Genomic DNA, 25495 nt, shown 5'->3' on the forward strand with positions numbered 1-25495 from the left:
GGGCATATACATTACCAATTGTGAGATGCACTCCAAAAATATAGCCCGAAAGTAATACAAACCTCTCTTCAGAATCAGACTCTACATAATCCAGACTGAATGGGATGTTCTTGTGAATTAAAACTTCTTGTAAAGAGGAAAACTTCTTTTTCTTTTCTCTCTCCGAACTTTGATATTATTTTCAATTATGGTTGTAACTGTTTATGATGATGTATTCTCAATGAGCTTAAGTGGTTACAGATGGAGCGTTGTTGATTGGTCATGTGTTTATTTTAAATGGGATGAGTTTGAATATTTGTATATGCCTGATGAAGTGTGTGCTGGTGTGCGGTGGTGTTTGTTAAAAGATTGAATGGAAAAAAATCGGATACCTATCTGATCACTAAGGCTTCGTTCACACTGTCAGTCCAAATCCGATTATTTGTGTATCCGATTGGAATCTGATTTTATTGATCTGAAATTATTGATGTCCACACTGTGTATCGCAACCGTTCAGATCCGATTTGTGTGTCCATGCTGCTCTTTCGTTTTCCGGAATTTTTGCATTGGTTTCTATGGCGTAGCATTGGTTGGAATACGCCAAAAACAACAACATCCGTATGTATATAATTATTATTCATTATTAATTATTATTATTAGATTAGTATTACAAGAATCTTTCTTAGTTTCTTCATCAGAAACCAATCACAAGACAGCGTCATAAGTTCTCCAACAGAGAAATCTCCCGCTTAGAAATTCCACCCTTCTCATTGGTCAAGCAAACCCGGAGAGATGGGGTTTTTCGCAGGCTTTATAAGAGACAAATTCACAGTGACCCTCCCTCTCTTCTTCTGGACTCTACTGCTGCTTCTTCGGGTCATGTCTGTGGGAACCCCCACAGGGGCAGGCCTTCACTCTCCCAACAGAGTCGGACTGTATTTTCTTCAATCTAACTCAGAGGAAACTGCAACTTTTCCATTACTGAATGGGCAGCCATCTACTCTTCCGACTTCCTCACTCCTTGGATGCCTGTCTGGCCTCTCCGGCCCCGCGGCGGGTCACAATCTGCATGTGCTCGGCCATGTGCTCATGGAGAGAGAGAAAACTTTCAACCAGAACAAAGTCAAACCAGCCACGCAAGTTCATCACCATTTCTTCAGTCGACACAGAAGAAATCGATTGAAACTCATGGAACCATCAAAAATCCTTCTTCAGAAATTTTCACGATATGTTTCCCTGCAAATGCCATGCAAGTATACATTTAATGAGGTGCTCTGATAATGATAAGCTGATGGATCTTTTCAGTTTCATTTCCTGCTTCCGGTTCCATTGTCACTTTAACCATCTACCCATGTGTGTGTCATTTTTTGTATGTTAGTTATGTGTTCGTGACTTAGTTAATAAAACTTGTGCACAATATGTATTTGGTTCTGATTCTCTGCTTGCAAACAAAGTCTATTTTATGATCTTGATTTTGACTACAGGCTCTTAGTAGTACTGTACAGTAAGAAAGACATTTCCAAATATTTCTTAGAATTAATAAACAATTAACACTGAGTGTTCACGGGACGAACAGGTGGGCTGATTTTAATATTAATTTTACTACATTGTTAATTCTATTAACTGATCCAAATGATCAGTCCATTGATCCAAATCACAAGTTATTATTGATTATTAATATTTCATAGAGCTAGTTCGTTACAGTAACATGGAGGGGTTTGCAATACAGATGTCTTATTTAAATTTTACAACATGGAGTTGCGTATCCGCCTCGCCGGACTACTGCGTCTTCTGAGGCGGTGGCAGAACCGGAGGCTGGCATGAGCCGCTTTTTTCCACACTGTCGTCTTTGTCGGTTTACAAACATGTCTCCGTTATATTGTCATTTTCTGCTCGTCCGGCACTTTGCAACTAAACCTAACCCTAAATCTACTGAGTTTACCAAAATTACTATATGACGCGGCGGCGGGATATGTACTATATTTAATCTAGCATTGAGATTGATGTTCATGCCACATAGGAGGATGAGAACTGGAAAGCAATATAGTAATAAAATTGGCTTAAGAACTCAAATCAGATCCTTATATCCTTCAATGTCTTTAAATAAAAGCACATCCCAAATGCATAATATGTACTGTAATATACCCTCAGTGTCACACATTGTTTATATTGTATGTTTTACAGGAAATTGTGGATAAAGACGGAAACAGCAAGCTGTTATCTTTCATGATCCCGTCCCTGTCCAAACCATCCATATATCATGAGGTAAACAACATGCATAACGCAGACAGCCTCTTGTTTTACTCCTGCTAAACTTCTAAACTGAATTAATTTCCTACCAAAAGCAATACAATAACACCCAAAACATTAGTTCTGCAGAATGAAAGATTCACGTCATCCCGCAACCTTTTTTCAACTTACTTTTTGTAATTCATGTTTTTATTTTTTATGAACAACATCACAAACACACACAACATCCCCTTCCCCCTAGATCACCCTGAAATGAGTAATTATAGAAAAGTTTAGATTTTTTATACATTTTAGTACTAACCACCTTTTTTCCTTCCTGTCCAGAAAAAAACATACACCATTGTTTCAATGTATGCATGTTCTAAGCATTTTTACACATTTTGTTATTTTTACCACTATGTGTTTTTAAACTTCTTGGGGACCTTTAAAGCATAGATGTCTCCCAGTTCAACACACTAATACCTAGTTTCCTCCAAAAAAGAACTGGTTTGGAACTGGTGCTGGTTCAAAGTTGGTTCAACTTGCGAACCTTCTCAGAACCAGAGAACGACGTCGATACGTCACTGTGTACGTCGCCATACGTCTTAGCTTTCCCAGCTTTCCAAACCTTTCCCGTCGTGTCGTTGGTCACAATAACCCTCCTGCTATTCCGATTGTGCTGCCGCTTTACATTTTAAATAATTGACCTCTCTAATTTTTATTTTTGCACTCAATGTCCAGTACCTTTTAATTGAATCTGAATATTTTTTATGTGTATAATTGAATGTTTGTACATTATGTGTAATTTCATGTCACCTTGCACCTTCCGCCTTATCTTGCCCAGGTCGCGATTGCAAATGAGAACTTGTTCTCAATCGATTAACCTGGTTAAATAAACGTGAAATAAAAAAAGAATAATAAAACCCGTCCCCCAGCCCCCGACATAAGCATGACGTGGTAAAAGAACGGTTCTAGCCCAGCAAAGAGTTGAACCTGGTGGGCTTTGCCGCTTTGGAACCAATTTTCCTGGCCGAGAACCGGTTCTTTGGCTGTCGAAACACAAAGAACTGGTTTGCAAATAGGCACCGGCTCCGAACCGACTCTCAAAATGCTTTGGTGGAAAAGGGGTATAAGAAGCTGATGAGTTGAATCAGGTGTTTTAATTAGTGTGACATCTTAAACATTATGCTAAGTGCGTCCCCTAGGACTGTAGTTGAGAAACACTGTTATAAAACATACCCTGTGTTCCAATGTTAGGATTAACCCTACCGTCCATCCTAAACTGAATGTGAGATTAGAATAAGTGTCCCTAAAGCATATTATGTTGATAATGTATGCATATTAAGTTCCCGGGTGGTCTACTATTTTTTAAGTGTTGTTACGGCCAGCTCGTTTCGACCGTACATAAAGTATACAAGTACACCGATATAATGACTTGCAAGATTTTATTAGTCTTCAAACATACAGATAACTTAATATAACGAAGTCTAGGGTTCAAAATCAAAGGGGTAAATCATAATCCAGATGGGGAGGAGAAAAAGGTTGGTATGGGTTGTAAACAAATAAAGGTTAGCAAAACAAGTGACTTCTCCAGAGGCCGTCAATCCCCTGGACGAAGTGAAGAGGAGTGTTTGAGTTCAAGGTTTTATCCTCTTCACAATCAAGTGGTGAACAGGTAACAGGGGTGTGCGATCTCCCACGCTCTCCAAGAAGAACACCGCCACCCGCAGGCGAGCAAGTAGAACGCAGGGGCGTAACACCTCCCTCCTAAAAAGAAAGATTCGGCAACGAATCTAAAATGACAAAGAAAAGACAGTTAAACACTACCCAGAACGAACACAATAAAAGTTCTGGTGGTCCAAAGGAACACCATCCTCTCTTCATTCTTCAACACCTCTGGGCCCTAGAGATGCGAAGAAAAGGAACAAACGATGCAGAAATGATGTTACGCTCTGGAAAGTGTGTCAGCTATAACATTATCTTTTCCTCGAATATGTTTAATCTCGAGATGGAAAGGTTGTAAGATAAGACTCCATCGCATAAGTCGCTGATTTCGATTCCTCATCCGATTCAAAAAGACCAAAGGATTATGATCCGTATAAATAATAATCGGTGCAGCAATTGACCCTAGATATATCTCAAAATGTTGTACAGCCAACACTAGGGCAAGAGCTTCTTTCTCAATGGTGGAATATAGCTGTTGATGTCGATTAAATTTCTTAGAAAAGTAACTTACAGGATGTTCAACCTGGTTCGAATCCTCCTGCAGGAGAACAGCGCCCGCACCGCAAGCACTCGCATCAATTGCAAGACTAAAAGACTTTTCAAAATTCGGAGCTGTCAAAACAGGGGCACATGCCAGCAAAGCCTTACAATTTTCGAAAGCCTGCTGACAGGTCTCAGACCACTGAAAAGACAACTTCGGACTCAATAAATCGGTAAGAGTTGAGACTACACTGGCAAAATTTTCGCAAAAACTCCGATAATATCCCACCATGCCGAGAAATCGTCGCAATTCACGACGAGTGGTGGGAGCTGGAAAGTTACAAATGGCTTCTACCTTAGTCTCAATGGGCTTTACACAACCATTTCCCACTACCTTACCCAAATAGGTAACGGTTGCCTTCGCGAATTCGGATTTAGCGAGATTGATTGTAAGATTAGCCTTTGCTAAACGAGAAAAAAGTTCTTTAATCTGGTTAAGATGCTCAGACCAGGAGGAACTATACAGCACGACGTCATCAAGATGTATACGGTATACGTACAGTACAGTACAGTACAGTATACGGTTTACGAGTCGCTGGAAAGTCGCGGGTGCATTTCGAACTCCGAAAGGCATTACCGTATACTGCAGGAAAGCATCAGGCGTAACGAATGCAGATAACTCCTTCGCACGACTAGTCAAAGGCACCTGCCAGTACCCCTTTAAGAGGTCGAATTTACTGACGTAACGGGCAGAGCCAACCTGATCGACGCAGTCATCAACTCGAGGTAAAGGGAAACAGTCCGGCTTTGTCACAGAGTTAAGTTTTCGATAATCTGTGCAGAATCGATACGAGCCATCAGGTTTATTTACTAAAACACAAGGAGAACTCCATGAACTGAAACTAGATTCAGCCAGATTATGAGCAAGCAGGTAGTTCACCTCTTGTTTCAGCAAATCTCTTTTAAAAGGATTGACTCGATAGGCGTTCTGTTTAACTGGACATGGGGTTCCTACGTCAATGTCATGTTCTATGACGGAAGTGCGACCAGGAACATCAAGGAAAAGAGAGGGAAATGACATCACCAACTCAGTGACAGCACTCTTCTCCTTGTCGTTCAAATAAGAAAGATGAGAGGACAGGTTAAGAAGAATCTCAGAGTTTTTAAGTCGCCCGTTGACCTTTTCCCGAGAAAGAAAACTCTCATCTTCATCAGCATTCTCTAAAGAATCCCCACTCGTGCTTCGAAAGAGAGGAGACGATTCTGGAAAACAGTCACAAGAGTTTACCACATTAACAGTAACAGAACGAACAGGAGCTATATACAATTTCAACAGGTTACTGTGACAGACTTGTACTTTTTTTCTCCGGTCAGGAGTATTCAACAAGTAATTGTTGATGATCGGGGTGGTGATGGCGCAATGGATAAGACACATGCCTTTGGTGTGAGAGACCCGGGTTCGAATCCACTGTGAGACACCAATGTGTCCCTGAGCAAGACACTTAACCCCTAGTTGCTCCAGAGGCGTGCGACCTCTGACATATATAGCAATTGTAAGTCGCTTTGGATAAAAGCGTCAGCTAAATGAATAAATGTAAATGTAAATGTAAATGTAATTATTATCTGAAAGGCGTTTAGCTACACTGTAGGGGCCTGTACATTTAGCCTGAAATGGGTTGGCAGGTAGAGGCAGCAAAGCCAGTACTTGATCACCCACCTGAAACTCTCTCAACTTAGCTTTTCTGTCAAAATGTTGTTGCATTTTTATTTGAGACTTACTCAACTTCTTTTTAGCGAGAGCTCGTGCCTCATACAACCTACGTCGGAATCCACTCACATAATCTGAAATGTTCTCAGAAGGTTTAAACGTTCGCCACTCCTCAGCTAACGCAGCCGTAGGTCCTCGCACTTCATGTCCGAACACCAATTCATTTGGGCTAAATCCAAGGCTTTCCTGGATTACCTCACGTATCGCTAATAACATCCAGACCTTCTTCCCAATCCGCATCGAGTTCCACACAATATGACCTCAAAAGGGACTTGAGAGGTTTCATCAAACCCTGAAGAACTCCTTGACTCTGTGGATGATGGGTACTAGAAATATTGTGGTGTACTCGAAGTTGACGCAGGGCTTTTGAGAACTGTTTTGACATAAAGTTCGAACCCTGATCGGATTGAATAACTTTGGGTATTCCAAAGGTTGACATAAAATTAGTGAGGGCCTTCAAGACAGATTTTGTAGTGATGGACCTTAACGGATAAGCAGCAGGATAACGAGTAGTCTGGCACATAACAGTTAGAAGGTATTGATGACCAGCCTTAGACCGGGGCAAAGGACCAACACAGTCAATTATCAAATGCTCGAAAGGAGTGGAAATGACGGAGATAGGCTGCAACGGAGCAACAGACACTTTTTGATTTGGCTTACCGGTGATCTGGCATGTATGACAAGATCGAATATGTTTGGCCACATCTCGTTTTACTTTAGGCCAATAGAACTGCCGCAAGACCCGATCGTACGTTTTACGAACTCCGGTATGACCAGCAAGTCCTTGATGAGCCAAAATCAACACAGAGTCTCTCACTGTAAAAGGAATCACAATCTGAGTTTTAGGTTCTAGAGAAACATCTTTATGCAGGACCACTGTCCGACAAAGCAGACCATCATCAAGAAAGTACGAAGAGGACAGAGCATCAGAACACTTAGACCCTGCTGCAGAGAATAAAGGTTTAAGAGTGTCATCGCTTTGTTGAGCTCGAATTAAATCCTCTCGAGAGATCTGTAACAAAGGAGTCAAAGAATAGTCATCAACATCAGAGAGATCAACATTGGGTTTTTCAAGAGTGGATAGAACCTTCGATGTTTCAGCAGATTCACTTTGCAGCACTGTTGAATCTTTCTGGTCAGAAGACAACGAAGGACAGGACTTCAGGTCTCTTTGCTCAGGACATTTAGACCCATCAGATCCTAGCTCACCTAAATTAACAGTATAAAAGAAAGTGTCATGCAGTGGAACTTCAACTTGATTTATTTAGATAATCGTTTAGCCATTGATCGAGTAACTGCACAAGCTGGAAACAAATCAGGAAATTCTCAACAATTTTCAACATCAGGTTTCCTAGGTGTACATGATATTATGGGCGGAGCTGCCACACCACTCCGTCCCCAAACATTCCCACCAGCTAAATCATTTCCCAGAATAAATGTAATCCCAGGGACTGGAAGTGCAGAACGAACGCCAACTACTACATCACCAGTTACAATAGCAGAGGAAAGATGGATACGATGCAAAGGCACTTCAACAAACCCCATCTCAAAACCTCGCACTAATACACGAGTTCCAGTAGCAGTTTCAGAAATTAAAGGCAAAATTCCTTCTAAAAGAAACAACTGCGCGGCTCCCGTATCTCGAAGACGACGTACTGGCACCGTTTCGTTTGAACCAGACAATGACACATTTCCTTCAGTGATAAATGGTGTATAATCAACAGAGGAAGTTATACACTGATCAACAGATTTATCACTAGAACTAGATAAATGACGATCTTTCTCATCAAGAGTATCAACAATGAATGGCGAAGTAGAAACCAAAGCAACAGGTTTCGACAATCTTTCTTTCTTCTTCAGAATAAGACAGTCAGATATTTTATGACCAGGCTTTTTACAATAAAAGCAAACCATGTCTCGAGAAAGTGCCGATTTACTAGAATGTTCAGCAACTGTCGCTCTAACATTCCTACTCAGCACAGGAGACTTTGTCTTAGGTTGAAAGCAAAACTTAGACTTACTCATATCGTTGGTCTTAAGACCGACTGAACTGAATGACCCACGATGGGTTAACACAAATTCATCAGCCATGATAGCAGCTTCAGAAAGTGTATTCACCTTGTGTTCAGTGAGATGCGTAGCTACAGCACGAGGAACACAATGTTTAAACTCCTCTAAGAGCACTAATTCTCTTAACTGCTCTTTAGTTGTAACTTTCATTGAAATGCACCAACGATCAAATAAGTTCTCTTTTTCTCTTGCAAATTCAACATGAGTACATTCATCAACTTTAGTCAAATTCCTAAATTTTTGACGATATGCCTCAGGCACGAGTTCATATGCATGCAACACAGCAGATTTCACAACATCATACTCACCACTCTGTTCCAGTGAGAGTGCAGAATAAACTTCCTGAGCTTTACCTGTGAACACACACTGCAACAATAAAGTCCAAAAGCTTTTCGGCCATTTCATGGACAAAGCAACACGTTCAAAGTGATAGAAATATTTATCCACTTCCTTTTCAGAAAATGGCGGCACCAATCTCATATTTCTGTGAACATCAAACACAGGTTCACCTGCATTGTCAAGCCGTGGAACAGGAGGCACATTCGCTTGTGAATCTTCAGCTGTCTTTGCTGCTAACTCCAACTCCAGCTTTTTTAACTGAAACACTCTCTCATCCCGATCTCTCTCTAACTGAAACGCTCTTTCATCCCGTTCCTTCTCCAACTCAAGTTCCAGTTTTCGCACAGTTAATTGCTGTTCTAATTCTCTCGCAGCGAACTCTCTCTCTAGCGCTCTCTCCTTTGTAGCGCGATCCTCACGCTCAGTGCGGATTTTCATTGCATCTAAATACAACTGCTCCTGCAATGACATATCTGGAAATTTTCTCTCACTTTCGTCAACATCAAGAGGAGTAGACACAGACGATTCACTGGGAATAAACTCAGCGCCTACCTCTAAAACTCCTCTATCAGCAAGTGATCGCTTCAAAGTAGTCACGATAGTTTCCTTCAGCCTCTTCTCTTGAGAAGTGAGATCGACACTGAAGCGTTCGGCGATTTGCACCAACTGCTGCTTTGTACAACTCTCAAGCAAGGGACACGCAAAGAAATCTTCGAGCACCGAAGACATTTTGTTCATATATGTATACCTACAATAACACAAACGAAACCACTAAATCACACACGTGAGACACTGTTTACCAGAAATACAACTCCCACAAATCACAGCTTCAAAGAGAAACTACGTCACCGTATTACGCAACCTATGCTCATTCACAAAACTTCCAAAGACTTCCCACAAGTCAAAACACAGTGTAAGCGCGAAAATAAACCGCACTATACACACAAATGCAACGATTTACCTTTATATATTTTTGTAGAATGGATTGTCCATTTACAATATGAGAAAACTCCAGCTCCTAACTCAGAAAACACTAACTAAATCCTACCTGGTCTTCAGAGATGTACCGGGCTCGGGGCGACATTAAACGCTGAGCTCCGCGACAATCAGTCAAACTGAAAGTCCGGAAGCGTACCCCCTACAGAGAGTTAGTCTCTACCCAGGATAACCTCCAAAAACAAGAAAGGCAAAATAACAAAACAAAACAACAAACAGTGCTCCGTCGGAAGGATTGTATTCACAATCCAGCTGGAAACACTCTAACTAACCAGAGTTTCTCATTTATAAAAGGTAACCATTCACAAAAACATACACGCATACAACCCATACTTACCAACGTTTTCTATCCCCATAGGATCCCGGTCGAGATCCCCAATTTATGTTACGGCCAGCTTGTTTCGACCGTACATAAAGTATACAAGTACACCGATATAATGACTTGCAAGATTTTATTAGTCTTCAAACATACAGATAACTTAATATAACGAAGTATAGGGTTCAAAATCAAAGGGGTAAATCATAATCCAGATGGGGAGGAGAAAAAGGTTGGTATGGGTTGTAAACAAATAAAGGTTAGCAAAACAAGTGACTTCTCCAGAGGCCGTCAATCCCCTGGACGAAGTGAAGAGGAGTGTTTGAGTTCAATGTTTTATCCTCTTCACAATCAAGTGGTGAACAGGTAACAGGGGTGTGTGCGATCTCCCACGCTCTCCAGGAAGAACACCGCCACCCGCAGGCGAGCAAGTAGAACGCAGGGGCGTAACAGTGTGGATCCATGCTCACTATAATGGCTGATATTGCACACAACACATTGCACTTTGGAGGAGGATTCAGTTCAGAACTACAAAGTAAAAAAAAACGACAAATATGGTGGATGTGCGTGACATAAATAAATAAATAGATCCAGATATGGCGGCAGTCGTGGCCTAATGCTTAGAGTAACCCAAAGGTTGCGGGTTCGATTCTCAATACCGACAGGAACGTGTAGGTGGGGGAGTGAATGAACAGTGCTTTCTTCCACTCTCAATACTCACTACTGAAGTGTTCTTGAGCAAGACACCTAACACCAAATTGCTTCACGTCACTTCACCTTAAAACTATGACTGGGTTTGGACAGAACTTGCTTTTTAGGTTAAAGGACAAGTTCGGTATTTTACACTTAAAGCCCTGTTTACAGATCGTATCTGATGAAATAGAACGGTTAAGATTAAAATTTGGACACATGCTGCTGTCGCGAGAATTTTAGGTTTATTTAGCTTTTGTGGACCTATTTTGCCAAACGTGTCACACCCGTGATTCTTCCGTTGAGAGCTTGAATAATAGACACTCCAGCGGCGGAGTAATACCGTACCTCACACAGCACATTCAATACAAGTCATGGAGTTGGACAAAAACTACGATAAAACCTGTTGGAATGCATCTTTTTCAGCGATTTTTTTTGGAACCGTATCAGTGAACACCCCTGACCACTCGGTGAGTTTCACGTCTTTGTAAACGAAAATTTAATGTGTTTTAGGAAGGAATCTTCCAGTGCACATATACAACCATTGTGGGGGTGAGGGGGGAAAGCGATATAAACCTAAAATTCTCGCGACAGCAGCATCTGTCTAAAGTTTAATCTTAACCGTTCTATTTCATCAGATACGATCTGTAAACAGGGCTTTAAGTGTAAAATACCGAACTTGTCCTTTAAGCATTGAATGATGCAGTCTGAAGCTGGTATCGCATCATACATGATATGAATTGCATCATGTTATTCCTAGAAGTCATAGATGATGCAGTCATAATGAAGCTTACATCACTCTGCTGAACATATAGCCCCATATCAGCTCTAGAAGTCATACAGCAGGGGTGCAAAACTCAGTTCCTGGAGGGCCACAGCCCTGCAGAGTCTAGGTCCATCTCTGCTCCATCACAAATTCCTGTAGTTCTCAAATAAGCTGAAGGACTTGGATCAGGTGTGTTTAATAAGGGTTGAAGCTGAACTATTCAGGAACTGAGTTTTGCACCTGTCAAGCGGTGTCATGCTTTTACCGTAAACGATGCTGTCAGGGTTTTGTCACTTCGCTCTAGTTTATTCTTGTTTGGTGACAGAGCTCTGACATTCCTTCAGTCTTGTCATTGTGAGCATGCAGTTCTGTCCGTTAGGGTTAGGGTTGCCCCACCTGCCCTTCCGTACCTGCTTTCTTTGCTCTCCTATTCATCCTCTCTGTGTTCTCAATTCGTGTCATACACTCTTTGTGCCCTGCACCATGAAGCCATGTTGTGTCCCACTCCCAGCTGACCGCTCCTGTTTTCCACCATTTGTATTTTTTAAAATATTTATTACGGATAAAAAGCCCATCAACTCTGCACCATTAAGTCCTGCGTCTGCTACTAATCCATCAGCAACATGACTGATGGATTAGTAGCAGATCACACACACACCAGACACCACATCACACACCAGAAGTCTGCGCACATCACACACCAGAAGTCTGCGCACATCACACACCAGAAGTCTGCGCACATCACACACCAGAAGTCTACTCACATCACACACCAGAAGTCTGCGCACATCACACACCAGAAGTCTGCGCACATCACACACCAGAAGTCTGGCACATCACACCCCAGAAGTCTACGCACATCACACACCAGAAGTCTGGCACATCACACCCCAGAAGTCTACTCACATCACACACCAGAAGTCTGTGCACATCACACACCAGAAGTCTGGCACATCACACCCCAGAAGTCTACGCACATCACACACCAGAATTCTACTCACATCACACACCAGAAGTCTGCGCACATCACACACCAGAAGTCTACTCGCATCACACACCAGAAGTCTGCGCACATCACACTCCAGAAGTCTGCGCACATCACACACCAGAAGTCTACTCACATCACACACCAGAAGTCTGCTCACATCACACACCAGAAGTCTGCGCACATCACACACCAGAAGTCTGCTCACATCACACACCAGAAGTCTGCGCACATCACACACCAGAAGTCTACTCACATCACACACCAGAAGTCTGCACACATCACACACCAGAAGTCTACTCACATCACACACCAGAAGTCTGCGCACATCACACACCAGAAGTCTGGGCACATCACATCACCAGAAGTCTACTCACATCACACACCAGAAGTCTACTCACATCACACACCAGAAGTCTGCGCACATCACACACCAGAAGTCTACTCACATCACACACCAGAAGTCTACTCACATCACACACCAGAAGTCTGCGCACATCACACACCATAAGTCTGCTCACATCACACACCAGAAGTCTGCGCACATCACACACCAGAAGTCTACTCACATCACACACCAGAAGTCTGCGCACATCACACACCAGAAGTCTGGCACATCACACCCCAGAAGTCTACGCACATCACACACCAGAAGTCTGCACACATCACACACCAGAAGTCTACTCACATCACACACCAGAAGTCTGCGCACATCACACACCAGAAGTCTGCTCACATCACACACCAGAAGTCTACTCACATCACACACCAGAAGTCTACGCACATCACACACCAGAAGTCTACTCTCATCACACACCAGAAGTCTACTCACATCACACACCAGAAGTCTGCGCACATCACACACCAGAAGTCTACTCGCATCACACACCAGAAGTCTGCGCACATCACACACCAGAAGTCTACTCACATCACACACCAGAAGTCTGCGCACATCACACACCAGAAGTCTACGCACATCACACACCAGAAGTCTACTCTCATCACACACCAGAAGTCTACTCACATCACACACCAGAAGTCTGCGCACATCACACACCAGAAGTCTACTCGCATCACACACCAGAAGTCTACGCACATCACACACCAGAAGTCTGCGCACATCACACACCAGAAGTCTGCGCACATCACACACCAGAAGTCTGCGCACATCACACACCAGAAGTCTGGCACATCACACACCAGAAGTCTGGCACATCACACACCAGAAGTCTGCTCACATCACACACCAGAAGTCTACTCACATCACACACCAAAAGTCTGCGCACATCACACACCAGAAGTCTGCGCACATCACACACCAGAAGTCTACTCACATCACACACCAGAAGTCTGCGCACATCGCACACCACACACCAGAAGTCTGCGCATATCACACACCAGAAGTCTGCGCACATCACACACCAGAAGTCTACTCACATCACACACCAGAAGTTTGCGCACATCACACACCAGAAGTCTGTGCACATCACACACCAGAAGACTTCTCACATCACACACCAGAAGTCTGCGCACATCGCACACCACACACCAGAAGTCTGCGCATATCACACACCAGAAGTCTGTGCACATCACACACCAGAAGTCTGTGCACATCACACACCAGAAGTCTGTGCACATCACACACCAGAAGTCTTCTCACATCACACACCAGAAGTCTGCGCACATCGCACACCACACACCAGAAGTCTGCGCATATCACACACCAGAAGTCTGCTCACATCACACACCAGAAGTCTGCGCACATCACACACCAGAAGTCTACTCACATCACACACTAGAAGTCTGTGCACATCACACACCAGAAGTCTGCTCACATCACACACCAGAAGTCTGCGCACATCACACACCAGAAGTCTGCTCACATCACACACCAGAAGTCTGCGCACATCACATACCAGAAGTCTGTGCACATCACACACCAGAAGTCTGCTCACATCACACACCAGAAGTCTGCGCACATCACACACTAGAAGTCTGTGCACATCACACACCAGAAGTCTGCTCACATCACACACCAGAAGTCTTCGCACATCACACACCAGAAGTTTGCGCACATCACACACCAGAAGTCTGTGCACATCACACACCAGAAGTCTGTGCACATCACACACCAGAAGTTTGCGCACATCACACACCAGAAGTCTGTGCACATCACACACCAGAAGTCTGTGCACATCACACACCAGAAGTCTTCTCACATCACACACCAGAAGTCTGCGCACATCGCACACCACACACCAGAAGTCTGCGCATATCACACACCAGAAGTCTGCGCACATCACACACCAGAAGTCTACTCACATCACACACCAGAAGTCTGCGCACATCACACACCAGAAGTCTACTCACATCACACACTAGAAGTCTGTGCACATCACACACCAGAAGTCTGCTCACATCACACACCAGAAGTCTGCGCACATCACATACCAGAAGTCTGTGCACATCACACACCAGAAGTCTGCTCACATCACACACCAGAAGTCTGCGCACATCACACACTAGAAGTCTGTGCACATCACACACCAGAAGTCTGCTCACATCACACACCAGAAGTCTTCGCACATCACACACCAGAAGTCTGCTCACATCACACACCAGAAGTCTTCGCACATCACACACCAGAAGTCTGTGCACATCACACACCAGAAGTCTGCTCACATCACACACCAGAAGTCTACTCACATCACACACCAGAAGTCTGCGCACATCACACACCAGAAGTCTACTCGCATCACACACCAGAAGTCTTCTCACATCACACACCAGAAGTCTGCGCACATCACACACTAGAAGTCTGCGCACATCACACACCAGAAGTCTGCTCACATCACACACCAGAAGTCTGCTCACATCACACACCAGAAGTCTGCGCACAACGCACACCACACACCAGAAGTCTGCGCACATCACACACCAGAAGTCTGCGCACATCACACACCAGAAGTCTGCGCACATCACACACACCAGAAGTCTGCGCACATCACACACCAGAAGTCTGCGCACATCACACACCAGAAGTCTGCGCACATCACACACCAGAAGTCTGCTCACATCACACACCAGAAGTGTGCGCACATCACACACCAGAAGTCTGCGCACATCACACACCAGAAGTTTGCGCACATCACACTCCAGAAGTCTGCTCAAATCACACACCAGAAGTCTACTCACATCACACTCCAGAAGTCTGCGCACATCACACACCAGAAGTCTACTCACATCACACACCAGAAGTCTGCGCACATCACACACCAGAAGTCTGCTCACATCACACACCAGAAATCTACTCACATCACACACCAGAAGTCTGCGCACATCACACACCAGAAGTCTACTCACATCACACACCAGAAGTCTGCGCACATCACACACCAGAAGTCTGCTCACATCACACACCAGAAATCTACTCACATCACACACCAGAAGTGTGCGCACATCACACACCAGAAGTCTGCGCACATCACACACCAGAAGTTTGCGCACATCACACTCCAGAAGTCTGCTCAAATCACACACCAGAAGTCTACTCACATCACACTCCAGAAGTCTGTGCACATCACACACCAGAAGTCTACTCACATCACACACCAGAAGTCTGCGCACATCACACACCAGAAGTCTGCGCACATCACACACCAGAAGTCTACTCACATCACACACCAGAAGTCTGCGCACATCACACACCAGAAGTCTGCTCACATCACACACCAGAAATCTACTCACATCACACACCAGAAGTCTGCTCACATCACACACCAGAAATCTACTCACATCACACACCAGAAGTCTGCGCACATCACACACCAGAAGTCTGCGCACATCACACACCAGAAGTCTACTCACATCACACACCAGAAGTCTGCGCACATCACACACCAGAAGTCTGGGCACATCACATCACCAGAAGTCTACTCACATCACACACCAGAAGTCTGCGCACATCACACACCAGAAGTCTACTCACATCACACACCAGAAGTCTACTCACATCACACACCAGAAGTCTGCGCACATCACACACCAGAAGTCTGGGCACATCACATCACCAGAAGTCTACTCACATCACACACCAGAAGTCTACTCACATCACACATCAGAAGTCTGCGCACATCACACACCAGAAGTCTGCTAACTTCACACAAAAGCAATTTTACACACAGTTTTTTAGTTCACAAATGCCTATTTGTAGACCATTCCGCGTGTATGTCTACGCCGTGATTGAAAAACATGCCAAAAGTGATTATGCGTCTTGATAGCACGCCGAATGGAATACGAATTGGCGTGTCATACATACGCCATTTCATATATTTAATATTATTTATTTGTTTACCATTAATGATTTAAGTGTATAGCAGCGTTTCCTTTCCCTGGTCCTGAAGAACCCCAACAGTGCACAGTTTATATATTTCCATTGTCCTGATCTGGTCTTGGAGTTTCTACTAATGATCAGATGACATGAATCAGGTATGTTTGGCTAGAGAAACGTATGAAATGAGTGGAGTTGGGGAGCTCTAGGAACAAGGTTGAGAATCACTGGTGTGTGTAGTTTAATGTTGTTAAGTGTGCTAACATTCAGGATATGTGGTGTACAGTGTACATTTCAGGACATCCACAGACTTCAATCATATGATGAAAAGGTATGTTGCCTCAGACTGAAAGGCTTCAGGTCTCAGGAAAAACAACGTCAGCTCTCTCAGGTCTCATACAATTAGGCATCAGGGGAAACAACCCCAGACTTTAAGGCATCAGACATGAAGGCATTGGGAGAAATGGACTCCAGGCCCCCCGTTTGTTCTTCATATCACAGCATCCATCCTGGATCCACAGCTTCCCAGCATCCATCCTAGTTCCCTCCTGCACGTCATTCCTCATCACACTCACCTGCATCTCATCATCACCCTCATTACCTCCACTATAAAGGAACACTACTCACCACAGTTCCTTGTCCGACCTTGTTTGTTCGTTTGTGTTAGGTGGACTCATCTCCCTCTCTCCAGCGATCTCCTCGATCACCCTTTGGACTTTACCTATCTGCTCACCTCATTCCTGCACCTTTATTGTCAAAAATCTCACTATTAACCATCATTCTTCCTCTCCTGTGTCTGTAACACTTTGCTTGGGGTAAACCTAAGTTTGAATTACCTTTGCAGTAATATACTGTTAGTGAACATCCCGGCACCGTTCACACTGCTGAGAGCGACATTTAGATGAATATGTAAATATGTTTTTTGTATAACTTCTGTAAGAGTCTGTTTGCTTTTATCCTATCATAATGGCCTCCTTCAAATGTCTTTTGTAGCAGTAGCAGGTCTCTAAAGGTGGTGCTGGGGAGGAGGAGGGACAACAGAAGCTTTCATATCGCTCAGCGTGCCGGTCGCAGGCTAGAGTACGGTATATAACGTGGATTTGGAGATACTTCTGATTGGCTGGTGCAACGGTGTTGAAAGAACCAATCGGCGTGGGACATGTTCTAATACATGTCATAAATTTTAATTAAAACAGTAAGAATAAAATATATTCAGGTACAGCTTACCTTCGCTCTCTACTGTTCTGAATCTATTCTGTTCCACTTCTGAACCATGTGCATATGACGTCACATTGAGGCGGGCAAAGAGAAACTTTCACACTGGCTTCCACTGTAGTCCGTTTCACCCGATGCCTTATGTCTGATGCCTTATGTCTGATGCCTTATGTCTGATGCCTTACGTCTGATGTCTGATGCCTTATGTCTGATGCCTTATGTCTGATGCCTTATGTCTGATGCCTTACGTCTGATGCCTTACGTCTGATGTCTGATGCCTTATGTCTGATGCCTTATGTCTGATGCCTTACGTCTGATGTCTGATGCCTTATGTCTGATGCCTTATGTCTGATGCCTTATGTCTGATGCCTTACGTCTGATGCCTTACGTCTGATGTCTGATGCCTTATGTCTGATGCCTTACGTCTGATGCCTTACGTCTGATGCCTTACGTCTGATGCCTTACGTCTGATGCCTTATGTCTGATGCCTTATGTCTGATGCCTTACGTCTGATGCCTTACGTCTGATGCCTTATGTCTGATGCCTTATGTCTGATGCCTTATGTCTGATGCCTTATGTCTGATGCCTTACGTCTGATGCCTTACGTCTGATGTCTGATGCCTTATGTCTGATCCCTTATGTCTGATGCCTTATGTCTGATGCCTTACGTCTGATGCCTTACGTCTGATGTCTGATGCCTTATGTCTGATGCCTTATGTCTGATGCCTTACGTCTGATGCCTTATGTCTGATGCCTTACGTCTGATGCCTTATGTCTGATGCCTTATGTCTGATGCCTTATGTCTGATGCCTTATGTCTGATGCCTTATGTCTGATGCCTTATGTCTGATGCCTTATGTCTGATGCCTTATGTCTGATGCCTTACGTCTGATGCCTTACGTCTGATGCCTTACGTCTGATGTCTGATGCCTTATGTCTGATGCCTTATGTCTGATGCCTTATGTCTGATGCCTTATGTCTGATGCCTTATGTCTGATGTCTGATGCCTTATGTCTGATGCCTTATGTCTGATGCCTTATGTCTGATGCCTTATGTCTGATGCCTTATGTCTGATGCCTTACGTCTGATGCCTTACGTCTGATGCCTTACGTCTGATGTCTGATGCCTTATGTCTGATGCCTTATGTCTGATGCCTTATGTCTGATGCCTTATGTCTGATGCCTTACGTCTGATGCCTTACGTCTGATGTCTGATGCCTTATGTCTGATGCCTTATGTCTGATGCCTTATGTCTGATGCCTTATGTCTGATGCCTTATGTCTGATGCCTTATGTCTGATGCCTTATGTCTGATGTCTGATGCCTTATGTCTGATGCCTTATGTCTGATGCCTTATGTCTGATGCCTTATGTCTGATGCCTTATGTCTGATGCCTTATGTCTGATGCCTTATGTCTGATGCCTTATGTCTGATGCCTTATGTCTGATGCCTTATGTCTGATGCCTTATGTCTGATGCCTTATGTCTGGTGGTTTTACCTGATGCCTGATTGTATGAGACCTGACGTAGCTTTTCCTGAGATCTAAAGCTTTCAGTTTGAGGCGCAATGCTGTTTCGTTATATGACTGAGGTCTGAGGATGTCCTAAAATGTACACAGTGGTGTGGTTAATCTCTGTTTAGTGTAAATGTGTGTGTGTGTGTGTGTTTAGCCGTCTAGTCTGGGCTCCATGGGTTTGACTGAGGGAGCGCTCTGTCAACATGACCTGATCAGGGTGATCTACAGTGGCCTGCACCCGCAGAGAGAGACGTTCACTGCCCAGAACAGGTCATTGTTGGATACGTGTTTCTTTACAGTTCAGATGTTTCGAAAGGAAAGATATGTAATATGAACTAACAAATTTGTCAATAGTTTTCACTATTCATGTGTACAGTTGATTGTGTGATATAATGTGTGTCTGCAGGTTTGAGGTATTGTGTTTCCTGATGTTGTGCTATAATTCAGTGGTGGTCTACATGCCCCCCTCTTCACACCAGGCCGTCTGCAGAATGAGCTCACGGTGAGATGTCTTCTCCGCTCTTTGAGCAGATAGTGACCCATCATATTAGAAGCAGGCCGCCCGCTGAACGACTGTAACCGAACATGATTGCGGTTTTGACCTGAACAGACGCAGCTCAGGTCTGAGTCCGGTTACAGTCGGAGAGCGATGGGAAGCCCTGGCCTCAGCCGACCCGATTAGAGGGATGAACAGGGCTGTCAATAGATTTACATTTTTAATCATGATTAAATACACCCTTTTTGTGAAATTAAGCATACAACATTATCCTTGTTTAACACTATATCCAGCAAAGTAAACTATCAGATTGAAGGATGACTCTCACAAAACTGTATTTTCTGCCAGTATTCAAGGTAAATGTAGCTTTCTTTCCAAAAAAGGACACTTTGAGACTCGAAAAGGACACAGAATAACCAAATGATATAAGACTCCATATAATTCATAAGTTTATGCACACCAAAGCACCCATGAAAAAAAAACATTACAAAAAACATTTCAGAACTCAGTGTATAGTATATGTGTACAGTGCAACAGCACAGAGCTGGTTTAGATTGTAGACAAGTCGAGTTGCGATAACGAACAGGACCACATGTTTACGCATCAATATAACGAACTGACGCGTGTTTACTGTACGACTTCTGTACGTCACTGCAATCATCGTTAACTTTTTTTGTATAGTTTTATTTTCAGTTATGATGCATGAAACAAAACATATATACTTATGTATCTATGTATATATACATATACAACATATCTATGTTACCCGGTCTGCTTACTATCATCTTCGAAACATCAACCGTCTACGTCCTTTCCTCGCGCCTAACTCCACTGCCCTTCTCGTTCATAGTTTAGTCACTTCTCGTTTAGATTATTGCAATTCCCTTTTGTTTGGCCTTCCACAAAAAACCCTCCATAAACTTCAACTGGTCCAAAACTCAGCTGCTCGTATTATCACTCGTACGCCATCTATTCGTCACATCACTCCTATCTTACAACAGCTCCATTGGCTCCCCATCCATTTACTGTTTCAATTATAAAATACTTCTCCTCACTTTTAAAGTCATTCATAATCTCGCCCCTTCATATCTTTTTGACCTCCTTCCTATACCCACACCCGCTCGCACTCTCAGATCCTCTTCTTCCATCCATCTCACCGTTCCCCGTGTCCGCCTTGTTACTATGGGGAGCAGAGCTTTCAGTTTTTCTGTTTAGAATAGCTTACTCCCTCTGATCACAACTGCATTGTCTTTCTTAATTTTATTGTATTTCATTGTTTTTACTTAAATATTGTAATGTTCTTGTTGATGACGTATGGTGACCTTGAGTGTCAAGAAAGGCGCCTATAAATAAAATGCATAATAATAATAATAATACATAACATTACCATTGTCATTTTTCTTTTACAAAACGAAACTATATAACGAAAAAAAAACAAAAAAAACAATAACAACACGCAAGGACAGACCTCACTTATTTAGCTCATTAAAGGGATACTTCACCAATTAGCATTACGCTTTGTATCAGTAGAAAACCTGTAGTATTTTTGAATGACCATGCTTCCCTCCCTCATGTCCCCCTGAGACGAGAGATTTATGTATTTTTGTCAAGAAAAAATCTTCCTATGACGCAAAAATCGTCATTTTACGTCATTGGAGTATTTCCTGGCCAGAGGCTAAAAACTACAGCCAGTAGGAGGAGCGAGTTCCACATGTTTTCAACCCGTCCATAGTGGGTGAGATCTCACTCACAGAATGTACAAACAGTGTCAGACATCTTCTTTTAAAAAGCTAAGCTAACAGGCTCTTGCTCTGTGGAGAAAGCTGAGTAGTAGGGGTGATGCGTCCTCTTTTTACTGGACATGTCCGGCCGGAGGGGTCTTCCTCCCGATCACTTGTTTAGCGTTCATGTAAACACTACATTCAGATTCACCTTCATCAGATTCAAACAAAAGGTGTGCATGTAAACATAATGAATGGCGACCGCAGAAACCAAAAGCCAAATCCCGGACATCCCACACGAGCCGCAACACAGCGCGGAACAGCGGTGGATGAGGAACCAGAGGCGGCCGGAGCAGAGGAGCGAGACCCGCCGGCGGTCAGCAGGAAGAGCCTGGGCAGACTCATCACAGACTCGTTTGATTTAGGATAAAACAGCGTCTTTTCAGTTTCGAGTCAACTAGAAGCCTTTTGTATCAGTTCTTCCGATACTGGCCTCTGTAACCGGTAGGCGTGGCCTCTGTAACCGGTAGGCGTGGCCTCGTAGGGCAGCGAAGCAAGTGCATTCTGGGAGTTGTTGTCTTTCATCCACATGAGCCAAAAATACATTTTCTGTTTTTTCTCAGTCTAGAAGGCACGAACTTCTAAAATAATTTCACATTTCTACTACATACATGACCCAATTTAAATACACATTCATCTTTAAGCTGTGAAGTATCCCTTTAATATAAAATATAAAAATAAGGAATGTCATTGCAATTAATTTGCAATAAGAGATGGTAAATGCTCCAGAAAAGATCCCCACATTTTTTCCAAAAGTCTTCGGTGTTCCCTTTTTTGAGAGGTCTTTCGTATTGCGTAATGCTTTAGCTTTACGCTATGGAAAAACTCCTTTTCTCGAGAATACTGAAGCAATTTTTTAAAAACGCAGTGTAGCTGCTCAGCAGACACATATGAGCGCGAGCGCGGGCATTGGCTGTGCTGCGGAAACTGCACAAACCTATGATGAGGCGGCTCAGATGCAGGAACCAATCAGGACACTTCGCGCCCTGACACGTCAGAGCCCGCCAGAATGGGCGTGGTCCATGACTATAAAGGGACCAGACCTCACCTAGGAAATCCAGATTTATCTCCATCAGCGAATTCACCACTTCGCTGACCTCCGGAAGCTAGAAGCTCGCTGCCGTCGAAAAGCCTCCAGCGGAACACACAGCTGCATCGCAGACCTGAGGACGCCGGCTATCGCCGCCTTCAGCCGCACAAAAAGAAACGCCGTTCACAAAGGATGCCAGAGGCTGATCCTGTTCTGCTGTGCCATACGGCACGCCATATCCTTTTCAAACGCAAGTGTGTTCGCCGCTGCGACACTTTTCTAAAAGATACATTTTCCGAGGCCTTGTTGCAAATGCCTCGCAGCACATGTGCCGAGGGACTCTCTCCGGGAGAGACCACCATATCCTCTGCGCTTCCTGTCTGGGCCGTGACCACGCGGAAGCTGCACTCACCAAGGACGGCTGCCCTGAGTGTGACGTGATGGACCTTCACTCTCCGGGATCGTCTGGCTGGATTCTCCGACGACGATCCTGCACCACCCGTTCTCTCTCTCCCTTTGCTTGAGCCGCACAAAAAGAAATGTCGTTCACAAAGGATGCCAGAGCGGACGGAAGCAAGCACACGCCGGGCCAGTCCCCACATTCTCCATTGCTGTATCCGAATGCGACGAGAAGGACTAGCACTGTTTCCGGCCTCGACCCAAGCCAACGCGAGGACGAGCTTCGACACGGAGCTTCTCCGCGTGCTGACCAAGGCTGTCGAAGACCTCGGGCTCGAGTGGTCTTCGCCCGAGGAGCCCTCACGCAGCAGACTTGATGAGTGGTTCCTGCAGGGGCGCCGTTAGGCCCCTCAGCAGAGACCCGCCCCCTTCTTCCCAGAAGTGCACGACGAACTGACTAAGGCATGGAAGGCACCTTATTCAGCTTGCTTGAAGCCATTTTTCTCTTCAGCGCTCTCCTCTGTCGACGGCGCTAGAGAAAAAGGCAACGAGGCAATCTCTCCCATCGAGGAGGCGGTGGCCGCTCACCTCTGTCCTCCCACCGCTGCAGGATGGAAGGCTAAAGTGTCGCACCTGTCCAAGCCTTGCCGCGCCACTTCAGCTCTTGCCAGCCGCACATACACTGCTGGTGGTCAAGCTGCTCCAGCGCTCCACACAATGGCTGTCCTCCAGGTGTTCCAGGCTAAACTTCTCCGCTCACTGGACGAGTCTAGCCTGGATCTGGAGGCATCCAGACAAATGTCTATATTGCAGTAAATGGGTCTGTTTCAAAACATTCACACCTGCAAACAAACGCTGTTTTCACGGCTACACAAATAAAGCACGAAAAGAGCTCTTTTCTGTCTGTGTCACATGTAGGTCACCCCTACACACAAGCACTGTCCCCACAATAAATGTTTCTCCAGCTCACGCTGTGAATGTAGATTAAAAAAGGTGCATCACTACACATAAAAACTGTTCCCACAGTACCACACATAGGCACTTTGCCCACGGAGTTTTCCCATAGCGTAAAGCTTAAAGTATTACGCATCACTCGTTCCCACTCTCAGGGAACTGAGGTTACGTTAGTAACTGAGTAGATTTCCTAACATTGAAAAGAATATTATCAGGGGTGCAATATGAATTGAGTTCATTGATCCATTGGTTTCTTGATGGAGAATGAGTCAATTCATTGAGAATTGAACTGCACCCCCCCCCCCCCCCCGCAGTTCCTGCCAACAGTGTGAAATACTTTTTGTCAGAGGAACCTAATAAATCAGTATCCACTAATATCCAAATTTAACTGGTGTGGTGTGTAACTGGTGTGCTGCTTAACTGGTGTGGTGTGTAACTGGTGTGGTGTGTAACTGGTGTGTTGCTTAACTGGTGTGTAACTGGTGTGGTGTGTAACTGGTGTGTTGCTTAACTGGTGTGTAACTGGTGTGGTGTGTAACTGGTGTGGTGTGTAACTGGTGTGCTGCTTAACTGGTGTGTAACGGGTGTGTGTGATGTGACAGGCTGTGCGTGTGCGGGTTCCCTCGGCAGCAGCTGAAGGCATGGACGGCTCCCTGCATACGTGTGCTGTTGGACTCAGAGTTCATGGTGCAAATGCTGACTGCGGTCTATCATGCCATGTAAGTGTGAACACGTCTCATTCCTTCCAGCCTTAATTTAGCGCTGTTGGATCACTAACGGTTCCCTTTCGAAAGGGAACTCGCACTGCGTCGATGGCGCTTTGGGGAACACCTCCGCGTGAACCGGTGTCTGAAATGCTTATCCAATTACTGGCTGGCGACCTATATAACATCACTGCTAGTGCGATCAGGAAATATTAGAGGGGCGCTGTTACATCCAGCGATTGTATGTAGTTCTCCTGTGTTTCTTCTGTTCTATATTTTCGTGTCTTGTTGTTATCCTAGGTCAGTTCCTGTGCTTAATTGATGGGGTGTGCCGGCGCGCGAGGCGTGTCCCAGCTGATGGCATAAAGAGGACTTGGGTGTGGCGTGAGAAGGCGGGAGAGACCAGCTTTGTTTTGTGTTTGAATTGTTGATCCGTGGTTGTGTAAACTTTGGAGCAAACAAATAAATCCTTGGACCTTTGTTTGCCGAACCTTCTCCTGCCTTATTTGTTACTATTTTGAGAGCCAGTAGTAACAGGCGCCTAGAGAAAATGTCAACATCTTTTCATCTTCAGGGACTGTTTTGTTTGTACGCTTCAACTTTAAACCTTCAAAAAGGTAATCATGGCTTGTGAAAAATGCTTCGTGAAGTGTGTGGATCCGTGTCTAAGATATTTGAGACCTGATGACACACAACTTGTGCGTTTACTATTTGGGTTCAGCACGTACGA

General features: G+C 44.3%; 1 protein-coding gene across 5 annotated transcripts in view; it reads left to right on the plus strand.

The window, feature by feature from the left end:
* Positions 1–25495, plus strand: part of LOC307001471 (hyccin 2-like) — a 68308-nt gene that overhangs the window by 17938 nt on the left and 24875 nt on the right. For 3 of the 5 annotated variants that reach the window (XM_079617980.1, XM_079617981.1, XM_079617982.1), the window contains exons 5-8: positions 2164–2244; positions 19556–19671; positions 19808–19903; positions 24664–24780. In XM_079617980.1, the coding sequence (XP_079474106.1) occupies positions 2164–2244; positions 19556–19671; positions 19808–19903; positions 24664–24780 (410 nt within the window). Of the gene's footprint in view, positions 1–2162; positions 2245–19526; positions 19672–19807; positions 19904–24663; positions 24781–25495 lie in introns of those variants that run through there. The other 2 variants (XM_079617984.1, XM_079617983.1) reach the window with 2 other exon arrangements.

This window comes from Phoxinus phoxinus (genome assembly GCF_949152265.1).
Source record: "Phoxinus phoxinus genome assembly, chromosome: 7".
In the NCBI taxonomy this organism is placed as follows: Eukaryota; Metazoa; Chordata; class Actinopteri; order Cypriniformes; family Leuciscidae; genus Phoxinus; species Phoxinus phoxinus.